At 60.6% G+C, this 15432-nt stretch overlaps 1 protein-coding gene across 1 annotated transcript; it reads left to right on the plus strand.

Annotated features, from left to right (window-relative positions):
• The first annotated feature begins 1052 nt into the window (after positions 1 to 1052).
• SEMA3G (semaphorin 3G) lies at positions 1053 to 13921 on the plus strand. The gene is made up of 16 exons (XM_065075077.1): positions 1053 to 1212; positions 5119 to 5279; positions 6257 to 6319; positions 7843 to 7962; positions 8584 to 8674; positions 8794 to 8910; positions 9143 to 9285; positions 9365 to 9479; positions 9593 to 9662; positions 9876 to 10020; positions 10296 to 10527; positions 10647 to 10738; positions 11007 to 11048; positions 11220 to 11445; positions 11999 to 12138; positions 12240 to 13921. The coding sequence occupies exons 1-16, from the start codon at positions 1119 to 1121 to the stop codon at positions 12702 to 12704; spliced, it is 2316 nt and encodes a 771-aa protein (XP_064931149.1). The 5' UTR covers positions 1053 to 1118; the 3' UTR covers positions 12705 to 13921.
• Positions 13922 to 15432: the final 1511 nt, after the last annotated feature.

The following is a 15432-nucleotide window of genomic DNA, read 5'->3' on the forward strand; positions in this document are numbered from 1 at the left end:
TGTGCGGGTCTGGGCAGGTAGCTGCCGCTTATCTGCCAGAGCTGCCCGCGGGCTGCATCTCCTCCTTGCTCTTACCCCACCCTGTACTGCCTCCCAGGACCTAGGGGTGCTGGATCTGTCGCAGAGCCACCCTGTGCCACCTGTCCCTGAGGTCTTCCCTGGGGAACCAGGGCAAGAGCCAGCCGAGGGCTCTAAGCCAAATTGGGGTGGCTTTACCCTGGGAGGGGGGGAGGGGGAGGTGCAGAGCTGCTCCATTACGAAAGGTTGGAGGTGAGCCAAGGCCCCCACGTTGTCCTGCCCTCCATTTTAATTAATAAAGCAGCTTCCACCCTGGGGATCTGGGGCTGGTGAAGCTGCCCCCATGCTGGTCTGAGAGCAGGAACGAGACTGGTGGGAAACCTGTATGGGTCCTCTGATGTCTCAAAGGGCCGTGTTCCTTGCCCCTGCAGCCCTGGAGGAGGATGGCACGGGCATGGTGTGGGTGCCATGGGATCTTGCTGCCTGGAGTTCCTGCTCTGGGTGCAGGTGAGCAGCCACCTTTGCAGGCAGACAGTGGTGGGTTCCTGCTGCCCTGTCCCCTGCCCTGTGAGTGCACCGAGGCTGTGTGCAGCACCCCATGCTCCACTTGATCCTGCTCAGCCCCCTTGCCCAATTGTCCTGGTGTCCCCAGCTTGTCTGGCTGCTGAGATGGGACCCAGGAGCCAGGTGCTTATTGGTGCTTGGAGATCACCCCACACTGAGTGTCCTGTTCAGGGGACACATCTGCTTGCCCTTTCCTACCGCTCCAGGAGGGCAAGGCTGGGGGACCCCACCTTGCTCCCCATCTTCAGAGATGAGCTGAAGGGGCTGGTGGAGTTACCTCGCGGGGCGGGGAGGGGGGTAGGGGGCTGCAGCAAAGCCTACACCGCTGGTGGCAGGCGACAATTTGGGGGCATCCCGAGCTCTCGGGCCCCCCCTCGGGGGCTGGGGCCGGCCCGCCCCTCACGACATCCCCCGCGCACCCCCGCCGTCCCGGAGGATGGGGGGACGGCGGGGGCGTGCCGGGGCGTGCCGGGGGCGGTCGGATGGCGGCCCCATAAAAACTCGGTGCCACCGGCAGCCCCGGCAGCGGCGGCGGGATGCGGCTGTGGGTGTCGGTGTGGATGTGCTGGCTGGGGGCTGCGCTGCTGGCGGCGGGGCGCAGCCCACCCCGGCTCCGCCTGCCCTACCGCGGTGAGCCGGGCCGGGGCACCTGCTGCGGGGTGAGGGGGGTGATGGGAGGTCTCTGCCCAAACAGGGTGTCCTCCGCTCCCCCACCCGGGGATCGGGAGGAGCCCCGGCTGTGGGCGCTGCGCCCTAAGTGCGGGTTTATAGAGGAGTTTATGCGGGGGGGCACCTTGTGCTTTCGGTGGGTGGCTGCTCGGCGTTGTCCCGTTTCACACGCGGGACGGTGGGAGCCCCCGAGGAGGAGGAACGGGGGGAGACGGGTGATGAGGAAGGGGAATGCACCGCCCCGCTGCTTCCCACGAGGGATCGTCTCCCACGTGGAGTGGGGGGAAACTGAGGCAGGGCGCTGTTCCAGCACTGGTGTGTTCTGGCATGTGGACTGGGTGGCCGCTGCGGTGCGTGGGTGCTCCCCTGGTGTGGCTATCCCCGTGGGTTCTCAGCACCCTGCCCGTGGCTGGGTGGGAGCCAGGCGGTCTCTCAGCTGCCCGGGTGGGTCCCCGGGTGCTGCTCAGCCTGGGCACCCCCGAGCCCTGTCGTGCTGGGAGGCAGGTGCTGGGGTGCCGGGGGGGCCCTTCGGGTGCTGTGCTGGGAGTGCTCGGTTTTAATTAAAACTCTCCCTGTGATCTTGCTCTGGCTCGCTGCATCCCCCGCTTTGCCAACTTAATCCACCGGCTGCTTCCAGCCAAACTTGACAGGAGTCTGGAGTGCCCCAATCTCCTTCTTGCCTAAAAGCAATGAACCTGCTCTTAGAAAAGTTAAAATAAAATAAATTGCATAATACATCTCTTTCCTCTTCTCAAAGAGTGGAGAGATCTGGGGTAGCCCAGCTCTCAGAGGGCCCCAGGACCTGCAGAGCACGTCCCTGTGCCAGGAGAGAGCTGCCACCTGCCCTGTTGCTGTACGGGGGTCCCCCGGCCCTGGGGCACGGGCTGGCAGTGTCCCTGGCTCTGTACTGGGGCTCCCTCCCTGCTACATGGGGGAAACTGAGGCACGGAGTGGCCCCGCTTACCCTGGGAGGGAGCAGGAGCCTGGGATGGCTCCCGGCTCTGCCCTGTGGTGGAATCGGTGCCCTCAGGTGGGGCTTGGCAGCAAGGCTGGCACGTTTGGGGGCCCGGCAGAGCTTGGTTGTGGGGCTCAGGGTTTGGCTGGGTATCTGGACCGCTCCAGCCCAAAGTTGTGCTTTGCCATTCCCCAGGTGCAAGGGGCTCCCCAGGGCTGGGCGGGCTCCTCAGCCTCCCGTGGGGAGGGAGCAACCTTTTGAAGCTTTTTTCTTCTTAAGCTGATTATTCTGTTCCTCTTCCAAATTGGAAACAGAAACTGAAATTTCCCATGAAACAAATTCTGCCACCGCCTTCTCCCTGGGGGGAAGAAAAAGAAAATGAAAATTTCAATTAAAACCATTAGACGCCTCTGAAATGAAAACCGGGGTGAAGTGAAGCTGCTTGCGCTTAGCTCGTTGGCTTGGACTGTGTGTGGCTGGTGGCTCAACATTTGGGGTAGCCATAGGGGAAGGTGTCACGCTATGGGTGCAGGGGTGGCTGTGTCCCCACCTCTTCTCTCTCTCACTTCAAGCTGCTCTTTTCCTTCTCCTTTGACTTCCAGCAGTGGCTTTTATAAGAGAGGAAAAAGCATTTTGCTGCTGTGCATGAGGAGCATCACAGCACAGCCCGGTGTCCCCCGAGCTCTCCACTGTCTCCCCCAAAGCACCCCCATCCTGCTGCAGTGGTGCTTGGGGGGTGGCTTCTATGGGACCCCCACCTTGGGGGTAAAGGGGTGCTGGGGATGGATGGAGCATGGCAGGGTGCTGCTCCCTGGGGAGGGGAAGCCAGGGGAGGGAAAGGCACCCGGAGCCCGTGTAACCTGAGGCACAGGAGGAATTTGTTGGGGCTGGGGGAGTGGGGGAAGTCTTGCCTGAAACAATAAAGGGAGCTCAATGACTTTGCCAATGTTATTCTGAGCTGGGAAAATATTATTGCTGGGCAAGAATAGAAGGAGACGACAGCATTTTCCTGTGCTGGGCCTGGCGATACGGAAGGACCCAAGATGCTGAGAGGGCAAGGGGAGGAGGGGACCCCCCTGCGACATGGAGTGGAGGGGTCCCCGGTGCCTGGTGTCAACACTTCTTGCAGCACAGAAGTCTTCCTGGTGAGGATGGAGCCACCGGGTTTGTATCCCTCCACACCACCAGCACCACCAGTTAGGGCACTGGGACTGCCCTTGAGTGACTTGGTGGGGATGGGAGCTGTGTGTGATGGGGTACAGGTGGCCATTCCCCCCTTGTGGATGGATCTTGCTTCCCTTGTAGGTCCCAGAAGAAGCATTTCCTATCAGAATGGGATCATTGTGTCACTGGCCACCTTCTTGCTGGAGGTGACAAATGTCCCCCCAGCAAGAGCAGGATTTGGTACCCCAGTGCACTGGGCTGCTGGCCACTCTGCTTGTCCCACCACCACCTCCCCTCGCATGGGGACATGTGTGGTGGATGCTCTGGCTGGGGGTTTCCCAGGGGTCAGCAGTGGCAGCTGGCAGCCTTCCCCAGTGCAGGGTTTCTGGGGACACGGCTGCGCTCATCAATGGCGCTTTGTCCTCCTTTGCCTGGTGGGTGCAGTGGCTGGGACGGGGTTTCAAAGCCTTGTGAAGCTGAGCCGCTCCCTCTTGCCCTTTTCCTCTGTGGCGGCTGGGTGGGCGCCACCGTGCCGGGGTTTTCTGCTTGCTGACCCGAAAAGTCATTTCCCATTAGGAACCAGTCATGCCACTGCCCCCGCATTGTCATCAGTGTGAGGGTCCTCTCTGCATCCTACGGGGTTCAGGCTTGGACCTGCTTTGGAAGCCTTGATCATCAGACCCTGTTGCTTTGGGATGTGATGTCTGTTCCAGGGATACAGTGTCCCTGTGCTGGTGCCTTTTTCCAAGCACTGTCACCATGCCATGGTGGGAGGAAGCCTCCATGGCACTGGGGTCTGATAGTGGTAGTGGTGGGCTCTGTGTGTCTGTTTTCCCATGGCATTGGCTGGGTGCCTCCTGTTGCGTCCCCAACTCACACCTGGGGAGGACAGGACCTCTGCTCACCTCATGTCCACTCTCACTGTCTTCCTGGCCTCTGTGTGGGCCCGGCCCGGGGCTGGCAGCAGGCACAGCCTTTGCCAGGCTCTTGCAGAGCCCGACTTGCTGTGGCAGAGCCATGGTATGACCTAGGGGTGGTTGAGCTGAACCTTGCCAGGGGTAAACTTGTCCAGGACCTTGTTGCGTGCTGGCTCTGTGGCTTTGTCCTTGACTGGGAGGGAGAGCAGCACCTTGGGCTGGGGGAGGCTGGGTTGCTTGTGCCTCTGGGAAGGAATGGAGGTGGATGCTGCTGCTTGCAGTGTCTGGGAGCAGCTCTTCTGCTGGCCCCAGGATGGCTCCATGATGCTCAGAATCAGCAGCTCAGAGGGACACTGCTGCCTCTGCACTCATCACAGCCCTCTGGTCACTCCCTGAGAAAACTAGGACCCCTTGGTGCCGCCACTGAGGTGGGGGGCTGAGCATCCTTTCACATTTCCCAGGCAGGTGCGAAGGGTGTTCGGAGGCTGGGAGCCCACACAGCACTTGTGGTTGTGTTACCCCACTCTGTTTTCCTGTTTGCCACAGCATCCTTCAATGGCTGGCCCTCAGGCGGAGAGGGCCTGGGGGTGCGAAAGGGCACTTACCTGTGGGATGTTATCCATCACTTGTCCCTCCTGTCCTCATGTTGAGTGGGCTGTGGGCTGGTGCTCAGGGGACCCCAGCGTGCACAGCAGGATGAACCACAGGCTTGAGGCAAGTGCTTGTACCCATGGCCAGGAGGGGACATTTAAGGTGAGCAGTGCTTACAGAGCCCTGCAGGTCTTTGGGGCCGGGATGACTCCTCTTGGTGCTTTCCTCCCTCTCCGGCAGAACTTTTGGGGACCAACCGCTCCGTTCTCTTCTTTGGCCACCGAGGCTTCCTGGGATTCCGCTCCCTCTACTTGGATGAGTACCGCGACCGGCTCTTCATCGGGGGGAAGGATGTGCTCTACTCGCTGCTCCTGGACGGGGCCAGCGCGGATGCCAAGGAGGTGAGCTGGGTCCAGCTGAGCCCCCCAGGGTCTCTGTCCCCGCCATGCGCACCCCTCTCCCCTCTGAGCAGATGCTACCCGGCTGAGCCAGGCGAAGCCACCCTGAAACAAGACCTGCTCAAGGAATGGCCCTGTCTCAAGTGCCCCAAAATGCATCTGAAAACCTGGACTGCCTGGCAAGAGAGGGCTGGCCTTGGTTGCTGCGGGCAATTAGTGATTAATCGTGGTTTGCAGCCAGTGGCACAGCCCACCACAGTTCTGGGTGCTGAGACCCCACTCTACTAAAAAGCTGTAATTGAAACAGTGAGTGCTCCCCAATGCCATCTGGGCATCCCCTTCATAGGCCAAATATACAGCTGAAAGCCTGCAGAGACAAGGAGCTAACAGCATTCATCACTGCAATGAGCTGTGCCAGGACTCAGCTGGAAAAGCCCCCAGACCTCTCCAAGCCTCTTGGTGGGAGAGGTGACAGACAAGAGCACCAATGCTGAGTGGTGATTCCCCTCTTCCCTCACCCTCCCCTCTTCAACTTCTTGGATTTTTTTAAACATGTCTCTGGGCCATTTCCAGCAGCAGAAAGTGGAGAAGGAAATGAGGTGCCCTCAGCATGCTGGGTCACTGCAACAGGGTCAAGGGCTTGTGTACCCAAGCTGCCCCTGGTCCAAGAGCTGTTGAAGGCTGTGGGGGACTTGGACTCCATAGCTCCTTACTGTCCCCATACCACCCACAAGTCCCCACCTTCCAGGCCAGCTCTGGCCATCCCCAGTGTGACCCCCCAAAACCAGCCCGGCCTTGGGCTGTGACCGTTGGGGTGCATTGCCCAGGAAGGTGGGTCCTGCTGGGGCTCTGAGGAGCTGCTGGTCCCTCTCTCTGCCCCTCCCTCCATCCATGTGCCATCAGCAGCCAGGGGCCATGTTTTTGCACAGCTGAGCCCCTGCTGTGCCTGCTCCTGCTCCAACAGGTCCTTTGTGTTTCAGATCTACTGGCCTCCCCTCCCTGGGCAGACGGAGGAGTGTTTTCGGAAGGGGAAGGACCCGAGGGTGAGTCTCACCCATGTGTGCTCTGCCCTGAGCTGGGGGGGTCCCCTTGTGGGCCAGGGCTGTGCCATGTCACCTCATGGGAGATGGACCTGGGCGGGGGTCACAGACCGGTCAATGCCAGAGCAGAGCAAGGGATTATCCCGGTGCATGAGGGAAACTGAGGCAAGGAGTTGGCTACCAAGCCTGGCCATGCGAGGTGCTTGTGCTGGGCTTTGGCAATCTCATCTCTGGGGCTCCGCTCAGCCCCGTGATCGCAGAGCCGGGGTCAGCATGTCCCAAACATGGCTTTACCAAGTGAGCAGCAGTAGCTGGGCTGGGAGACTGCAGCTCAGAGGCACTGAAAGCCCCATGCTCTGCTCCAGACCCCAACAATGTGGTCTGGCCCGTCCTGGCCACCTCTGATGGTGGGAAATGTGTAGCTGACTCAGGTTCAGCGACCTTGCTCACCAAACCTTGCCACTCTCTGCACCCCCCTGTTCGATATGAAACAGGACTATGGTGGGGAAAAAGTCCCCAAGGCTCCCCTGGCCCAGACGAATTGCTCCCGGGAGTCCCCCTCCTGCTCCGTGTGTTTATTTTACAAGCTCTCACCGACAGATTCAAGATGGGGCAGACTCGACCTTTTATTTTTCTTGAACATACATATTTTTTTCTAGACGTGCTATTTTAGAGGCTCTTTGCAAAGGGAAAATAAACAGCAGGGAGGCTGGGAACCCCCGGGGCAGCTCAGTGGCGGTGTTCCCAGCAGACGAGGGGCCTCATGTCCTGCCGAGGGGGATGGTGGGGGCAGGCAGGACTGGCGCTAGCTGGTGGGAGCTGCCAAGCTAATGGTGGTGATGCCCGAGCAGAAGGATGGGAGCCCTTTCCCAGCAGGAACTGCCAGGACAGAAGTGGCAGGTCTGCGGCCCCGGGGGTGCCACTGCTGGTGGTCCCTGGTGGAAGGGGACAGCCCCAGACAGTAGAAATCGGGGCTGTTCTGGAGACAGCCGAGGATGCCTGTGGGTATCCGTCTTTGTCTCCTGCATTTCCTCCTTTTGTTTCATCCCTAGCGTGAGCAGGAACACGATGGGGAAGGATGTCCCTGCATCTGGTCACGTCCTGGGCGCTGGGAAAAGGAGGGTCCCCCAGGGGACTGAGTGTAGGAGCTGCCACCAGGAGATGGCTCGGCAGGTGACCTGCCCTGGATGACACATGGGTGTCTGTGGGCAGGAGATACCCAGGTACCAGCTGGGCTATGCGTGGTTCCCCCAGGGATGCTCTCAGCAGCAGGATAACCAGTAAAAAGCCCCATCATTTTGCAATGGTCTGGGGTCTCCCTAGATGAAGTCGGTGCCAGCCCTGTGGGTGGGTGCAAGCTGCCACCTCGCACCCCTGGCACCGGGGTGAAGGCAGAGAGCCTGGGTGCAGCCCAGGGAGCCAGGGCTGGGGCTCACCCACTGTTGTAGGGCCCCAGGCAGAGGCAGGGAGCTGGGGGTGGGCATCAAGCCCCCTGTGATCCTTTCCCTTCCCTGCTCTTCCCCCAGACCGACTGTGCCAACTACGTCCGTGTGCTGCACCCCTACAACCGGACCCACCTGCTGGCCTGCGGGACGGGCGCCTTCCACCCAGTCTGTGCCTTCATCTATGTGGGGCACCGCGGCGAGGTAGGGCAGCACCGCGGTGGGTGCCCACTCTGAGCATCCCTGACAGGACACCCCCGGAGTAGATCCCCACCTTCTGCCCCCTTCATGGGTGGCTTTGGGATGGCATGGGGATGCTGAATATGGTGTTCGCTCCATGCTGAATACTGGAGGGGGGCTGTCAGGAACCAGCTCCCTGTTGCCCCATTTCCCCCACCTTTCTGGCCTGGTATTGCCTAATCAGACATGTCCCCTGGGGCTGGTGTCCTGCCAGGGACTGTGGTATGGGTGGGGTTTCCTTCTCTCGCAGCTCATTGCTCATACATCAGGTTGGCTGGGGTGGAAAGAGAGGTCCCCCATCCCCTCCTCACAGCTGGGCACTGTGCAGGCAGAGCCAACCCTGCCCATACCACAGTGCCTCCGACCAGGAGATGGGCAAGCGTTGGGGCTGGTGGGTCCCTCTGGTTGCTGTGCGTCCCCATAGCATCAGCCTTGCCCCAAAAAGTACAGATCCTACTCCCAGATGATCTCTTTGGGAGTGTTTGGGCTGTGGATGCAGGGAGGCAGGAACCAGCCCCAGCCCTGCGTGCCCAGGCACAGCCTGGGGACTCACCTGCCTGCTCCCTGCCTGTCCCCCTTGCCCAGCACACCTTCAGCCTGGAGCCCGCCAGCGTGGAGCCCGGCCGGGGCAGGTGCCCACTGGAGCCCAGCCGCGCCTTCGCCAGCACTGTCATCGGTGGGTTGTGTTCCTTGGGAACCAAGAGCCCTTGGGGTGCTGGGATTGGGGACGGTCCTGGTGCCAGTCCCTGTGTCAGCCGGGCTGACTCTCAGCCCCGCGGCGAATGTCTTTGCCAGGTGGAGAGCTGTATGCTGGCCTCACCGCAGATTTCTTGGGCCGTGATCCCGGCATCTTCCGCAGCATGGGGACCCGCTCTGCCTTGCGCACTGAGGTGGACCAGCGCTTACTGAATGGTAACAGCTCCTCCTGCCCCTTTATCCCCCAAGCTGGGATAATGCTGGGGACGAGGAGCCTTGAGCACCCGCTGGCCATGGTGTGACATCCCCTGTGCTGGGGAAAGACACTGGGGCAGTGTGGCCTGGGGGGGTTCTCCTGGTTCCCATCCAGCCTCAGTGTGTTGTGGGGGTCTGGAGGCAGCGGCTGTGCCCTCTCACCCCACCTGATGCAACCAACTTCCATTTGTAGACCCCAAATTCGTGGCAGTCCACTTGATCCCGGACAACAATGACAAGGACAATGACAAAGCCTATTTCTTCTTCACGGAGAAGGTGGTGGAGGCGGACAGCAAGGAGTATGCCATTGTCAGCCGGGTGGCACGGGTCTGCGTGGTGAGATGCTCGCGGGGACTGCACGGGACAGGGATGTGCCAAGTCACAGCAGTGGCCCTGATGTTTCCTCTCCCTGCAGAACGATGCTGGAGGCCAGAGGGTGCTGGTCAACAAGTGGAGTACCTTCAACAAAGCCCGGCTAGTGTGCTCTGTCCCCGGCCCTGGTGGCATTGACACTCACTTCGATGAGCTGGGTAAGGGGTGTGTGGAGCTAGGGACTTCACTGGGGGTGGACCCTTGGTTGGTGGCTTCAGCAAGCTCCTGGGCTTCCAAGAGAACCTCCACAGCTTGGGTTTCTCATCCCCAGAGGATATCTTCCTGCTGAGGACAAAGGATGGGAAGAGCCCGGAGATATATGCCCTCTTCAGCACCGTCAGGTAGGTGGTCCAGCCCCAGTCTCTGGGGACATACAGCTGCAGCCACCCATGACCCACCCTGTCACTGCCACCACGTGGCTGGTGGCTGTTCCCCAGCCTCCCCCAGCTCTGCCCTGGTCTGTACGGAGATGTCAGCTCTCCCAAGTTCCCCACTGATGCCACTGGCTGGCTCGGAGTGTGGCTCTGCTTACCCCATCCATTGTCTCCTTTCAGCCATGTCTTCCAGGGCTCTGCTGTCTGTGTGTACCGCATGGGTGACATCCGGGAGGTCTTCAATGGGCCCTTTGCCCACCGGGAGAGCCCCCACCACCAGTGGGGTGCCTACGAGGGCAGGGTGCCCTACCCACGGCCTGGCGTGGTGAGCAACCCCCTGGGCCACCAGATCCCCTTCGCTCCTCCGATTGCTCTTCTTGGAGGGTGATGGGGCTGATCCTCCATCTTCTCACCTGCTGGGATGGGCTCCCTGTGGAACCCACATGGGATGGCTGGGGAGCGAGGTCTGGGAAAGGGGTGAAGGAGATGGATCCCAAATGGGAAGGCAGGGAAGGACCCAAAGCAGCTCTGTGGGGTGGTGGAGGGGGAAGGAGGGTGCTGTGGTGTCCAGGCTGAGCTGATGCCTTCTGGTCCCCACAGTGCCCCAGCAAGACCACCAACCAGCCCCGGCGGCAGTTCGGCACCACCAAGGACTTTCCTGACGAGGTGCTGCACTTTGCCCGTGCACACCCCCTTATGTACAAGCCCGTGTACCCCCGGCACCGCCGGCCCCTGCTGGTGAAGACCGACCTGCCCCACCGCCTGCACCAGCTCGTGGTGGACCGGGTGGAGGCTGAGGATGGGCAGCATGATGTCCTCTTCCTTGGGACAGGTGAGCAGCAGGAACAGCGTGCAGGGAGGAGCCCCGGCGCTGGGGCTACTGGTGGGCATGACACAGGGGGGTGTGATGGCAGAGTGCTCACACCTTCAGCTGCCTCCTCCTCCTCACAGATGCTGGCTCAGTGCTGAAGGTGGTGGTCCTGCAGAAGACAAGCTCAGTCACAACTGAGGAAATTGTCCTGGAGGAGCTGCAGGTTTTCAAGGTGCCATTTGCTGCTCTGCATGCAAGGGAGGGAGGCAGCGGGGTGGGCTCAGGGTGGGGACGTGGCTGTGGATGGATGCTGAGGGCTGTCATTGCACTATTGGGGACTGGGAGGTCTCACCGCTGTGAGGGCAGAGGGTGGCTGGGGGTGTTCTCACCCTCCCCAAAAGCATTCCCAGTGTGCCCCCAGAGCTCTGGCACCTCTGAAGGAGCTGGGCTTTCCACGGTGAGGCTTTCACCAAGCTCACACCCACTCACCACCCCTGCAGGTGCCCGTGCCCATCACCCAGATGGAGATCTCCGTCAAACGTGTGAGTATGGATAAGGCTCAGCCATGGGGCTGGGGACATGGCAGGTGACCAGGAGGGACTGAGTGGTTGTCACCAGCCTCTTGAAGCCCACATGGTGCTTGCCCTGGGGATCCCCGCTGGGGCTGTGCCCGTGGGGGCTGCGGCATCACCATCCTGGTGCCGTTCCCCCAGCAAACACTCTACGTGGGCTCCAGCCTCGGGGTGGCCCAGGTGCGGCTGCACCGGTGTGAGACCTACGGTACAGCTTGTGCCGAGTGCTGCCTGGCCAGGGATCCCTACTGCGCCTGGGATGGCACCGCCTGCACCCACTACCAGCCCTTGGGTAAGCGCCGCCACCGCCGCCAGGACATCCACCACGGCAATCCTGTGCACCAGTGTCTGGACCAGAACCTGACTGGTGAGAGACTGGGGGGGTCCACAGGGCTGAGGAGCTCATCCAGGTGTCCTGAGATTTTCAGGCATCCCCAGCCCTCAGCACACAGAGGGACTTGTGGCCACAGAATCGTAGACTAATTTGAGTTAGAAGGGACCTTCAAAGCTCATTCAGTCCAACCCCCTGCAATAGGCAGGGACATCTTCAACCAGATCAGGTCGCTCAGAGCCCCGTCCAGCCCGGCCTGGGATGTCTCCAGGGATGGGGCATCCACCACCTCTCCGGGCAACCCGGGCCAGTATTTTACCACACTCATTGTAAAAAAAATTCTTCCTCATGTCCTGCCTGAATCTGCCCTCCTTTAGTTTAAAACCATTACCCCAGGTGGGCTGGGGCACCCTTGTCTCTGTGTCCCTTAGACCAAGGGTGCCCCAAGGGAAGGTGGGTGTTGTCTGTCCCCAGGGAGATGGGGAGAAGGGGACGGAAGCCACACAGTGGCCCTGGACAGGGGTAACACCCAGGTACGTGGAAGCCTGGCTGTGCCCTCCCCATGAGCCTACGTCTGTCTGTGCCACAGTGGATGATTTTGAGAGCGTTGAAGAGAAGGTGCTGTATGGGGCAGAGGAGAACAGCACCTTCCTGGAGTGCACCCCCCGCTCCCCGCAGGCCACCGTGCAGTGGTTTGTCCAGAGACCCCCTGACGAGCAGCGGGATGAGGTGAGGCTCCCCCCATGCCTGCTGTGCTCACCCTGTGAGGACACAGGGGGGATGTGGGACCAGGTCTGGACCCCTCCCCCCAACCTTGTGGTGGCCGATAGGTGAAGACAGACGAGCGGATCCTGCAGACGGAGCAAGGGCTGCTTTTCCGCAAGCTGCACCGCCACGACGCTGGCATCTACTACTGCAAGACCCTGGAACACGGCTTCACACAGACAGTGGCCAAGACAGCCCTGGAGGTGCTCACCAGTGAGCAGATGGCACACACTGTCCCCCGGGAGCGGGGGGACGAACCCCTGCGCCCACTTTGCTCTGAGCCCCGGCTGGTGCCGCAGGCTCCCAAGACCTGGTTCAAGGACATCATGCACCTCATCAGCTCTCAAAACCTGCGGCGGGTGGAGGAGTACTGTGCCCGCCTCTGGTGCAGCAACCGCCCCCACCACCGCAAGAGCAAGCTGGCACACACCAAGCACGCCCTGGCCGGCGTGGATGTGGGCAGGAAGGGACGGGCGGCCAAACCCCACGGGGAGAAAAACCGCGTGCCCCGGCAAGCGGTGGCTACTTAGGGCAGGGAAATGGCTGTGGGGCGGCTGGGGATGAGGACAGGCTCCCCATGCTGCTGGTTGCCCTGGGGGACTCCTGTCCTGGCGGGTGCCTTGCAGCGGGGCCAGACTCATCCCTCTGTCCCCCCCAACTGTGGTGGACATGACGCCAGGGCTGGCTCCTGGGCAGGTCCCTGTCACCTTCTGTGGCTGCAGGGCTATCTCCAAAAGGGCCGGTGTGGTGTTATGCATCAGCCCCACAGCTGGGTGCTGTGGTGGGTGTGGGGCCACTGTCACTGAGGTGGGCTGGGGCTCGGCAGGCACAGTGCCACCGCAGTGCCATCACCCCGGGAGCTTTCCACAAATAAAGACACTGAGCCTGGCGCCGTGGGGAGCGGCTGACAGCTCCAGGCTCTTGCAATGGGGCCTGGGAAAGATGGGGCCTGGGAAAGATGATGCCTGCTCTCAGGGAGGGGAAAAAACTGAGAATCAGCTCAATAAGCTTCCATGCCCAGGATGAGCCCCACTGTCCACTGCACCTGGGGAGCCAGAGCCATGTCGTGTGTACCCAGGGGGACAGGGCTCCACCCAGCTGTCCCTGTGGCACCAGGACGTGCTCAGCGGTGACAGCCTGTGTGTGGGTCCAGCTCCCCGCTTCTCCCCCACAGCCACAGACTGTTTTAGGGATGGGCAGGATCAGGGAGGAAAGTAAATGGCTGCGGGCAGGTTAGACCCGTTCCTGGGTAAACATGGGAGAGGCACCGATGCCAGCACTGTCAGTGTGCCCAGGTGGGAGCGGGGACATGCAGAAGAAGGTGGCCCTAGCGCAGTTTGGGGGGCTGCACGCCAGCCTGGGTGTGTTTCTGGTGGTTGGTGGCTCTGCAGGGCTGGGTGGGACAAGGCTGGTTTTGGGGGGCTCGATGCTGCCTGGTGGAGGTAAACCAGCCCCCAGGGCTTCCCCCAAATGCAGGGGTTGGGGGGTGGGTGTGTGGGAGCCCCCAGCTGCCAGCACCATCCCAGGCTGCCGGCAAGGTGCTCACTGGCTTTTCTCACCCGACATGAGCTCACTGGCCTCAGTGGTCAGCACAGGGCGATAAGGATCTCCCCCTTCCTGAGGCTGGGCAGCCCCACACAATGGTGTGAACTGCAGTGCTGCCGGGACCGGCATTGTTCGGAGGCAGAGGAACGGGAAAGAAAAATAATAATAATAATAATTAAACCCCTTAAATAGCTCACACAAAGCCAGGTCATGATATCATCCCTCCTCCCTGTGTGTGTGTGTGTTTGTGCTGCAGCAGCAGAGCACCACAGCTCACTGTGGTGCCTTTGTTGGGGGGAAAGTCCCCCAGCAGCGCTGCCCTGTCCCACGGTGTGCCCATGGAGATGAGCCCTCTTCTTCAGCTCCTTGTCCCACCTCTCTGCTAACTCGGGTCACTGCATGGGGTGCCTTCTGCGGTGGGAGAGCTGCAGTGGGGCTGGCGCGTCAGGACACGTCCTGCTGGGAGGGGAGCAGAGCTGGCAGCAGGGATTTACGGGCCAGACTGGAGCCAAGCACGTGGATCTGGTTAATTGTGAGCCTAGGGGGTGCAGAGGTGAAAAGCAACAAGTAGAGACAAGGAGGGACAAAGAGACAGAAGTCTGATTCCTCAGGGCCTGGATTTAATGGCTCTGGAGCAATGAGCCACGCCGCTGAGACGCCTGCGCCCCATTGCCTCTGAGTGACCCCCGTGCTCGGCAGAACAGGGGCTGGGCTGCCCGTCCCGGGGAGGCAGCGGGAGGGGTCCCGGGGCCTCTGCTGCCTGCGGGACCTGGCCCTGAGCTGCAGCAGAGGCTGGAGGTGACAGCGGGGCCAGCGATGTTCCAAATGGAGCAGGAATGAGGAACAGGAACCAGCCCCAAGGGCCTTCCCATCCTCGTAAACCTCTGTAAATCTCTGCAGCCGCTGAACCTGTCCCTTCTGGGTAGGTTTATATCAGCAGGGCTTGAGAAAGGCTTTTGTCACGGGCTCTGCACAGCTCACGTTCCAGCCATGTCCCTCATGACAACCAGCCAACAGAGGCAGCCTCGGTCCCTAGAAATTTCCAGGGGCTGAATGGACATGAACGTATCCTCACCTGCACAGAGGGGTGGGAGGAGACAGCTTTGGTGGGCAGGTACAAGCACTGTTGCCCCCCTGGGTGTCGGTGCTGCTGGCCAGGCCCCATCCCTGGGGCAGACGCAGGGCGAGGGGAGTGCTGGGGGACAGGGCGTGCGTGGGAACGGCCGCAGAACAAAGCTGTGGGGCGGGGGGACAGGAGCAGCCACGGATCCGGCTCCTATTTTTAGCCACTTCCTACGGAAGAGCAGTGGAGGGGCGCCCGCTCGCCCACAGCTGCGTAAGCGGAGCTGCTGGTGAAACAGAAATAAACAGCAGAGTCAATTATACTGTTAAGCTGCATTCTTTATTTTATCAGCATTGGGGAACATTTGGGATCATCCTCCAAGAGTGATTCAGCGACTGGATGCTCTCGTGTTGCTTATATTCACGTCATTATTACATACACATTACAATTTTTGAAAACTTTGACATACGTCTATACTAAGAAATAATTGATGATAGTTAAAATCGTTCAGTTTCTTACTTACATCTAATAATTATTAGGTAAATATAAACTAAGCACTCTGCTTCTAAACAATGTATCAGTTAATCTTCTGTCTCCCTCTTGTCATGCAGAAGGAACTGAAACTTGAAAAATAGCCCCTCATTTTGCAG

The sequence above is a fragment of the Columba livia genome, chromosome 10 (assembly GCF_036013475.1).
Source record: "Columba livia isolate bColLiv1 breed racing homer chromosome 10, bColLiv1.pat.W.v2, whole genome shotgun sequence".
In the NCBI taxonomy this organism is placed as follows: domain Eukaryota; kingdom Metazoa; phylum Chordata; class Aves; order Columbiformes; family Columbidae; genus Columba; species Columba livia.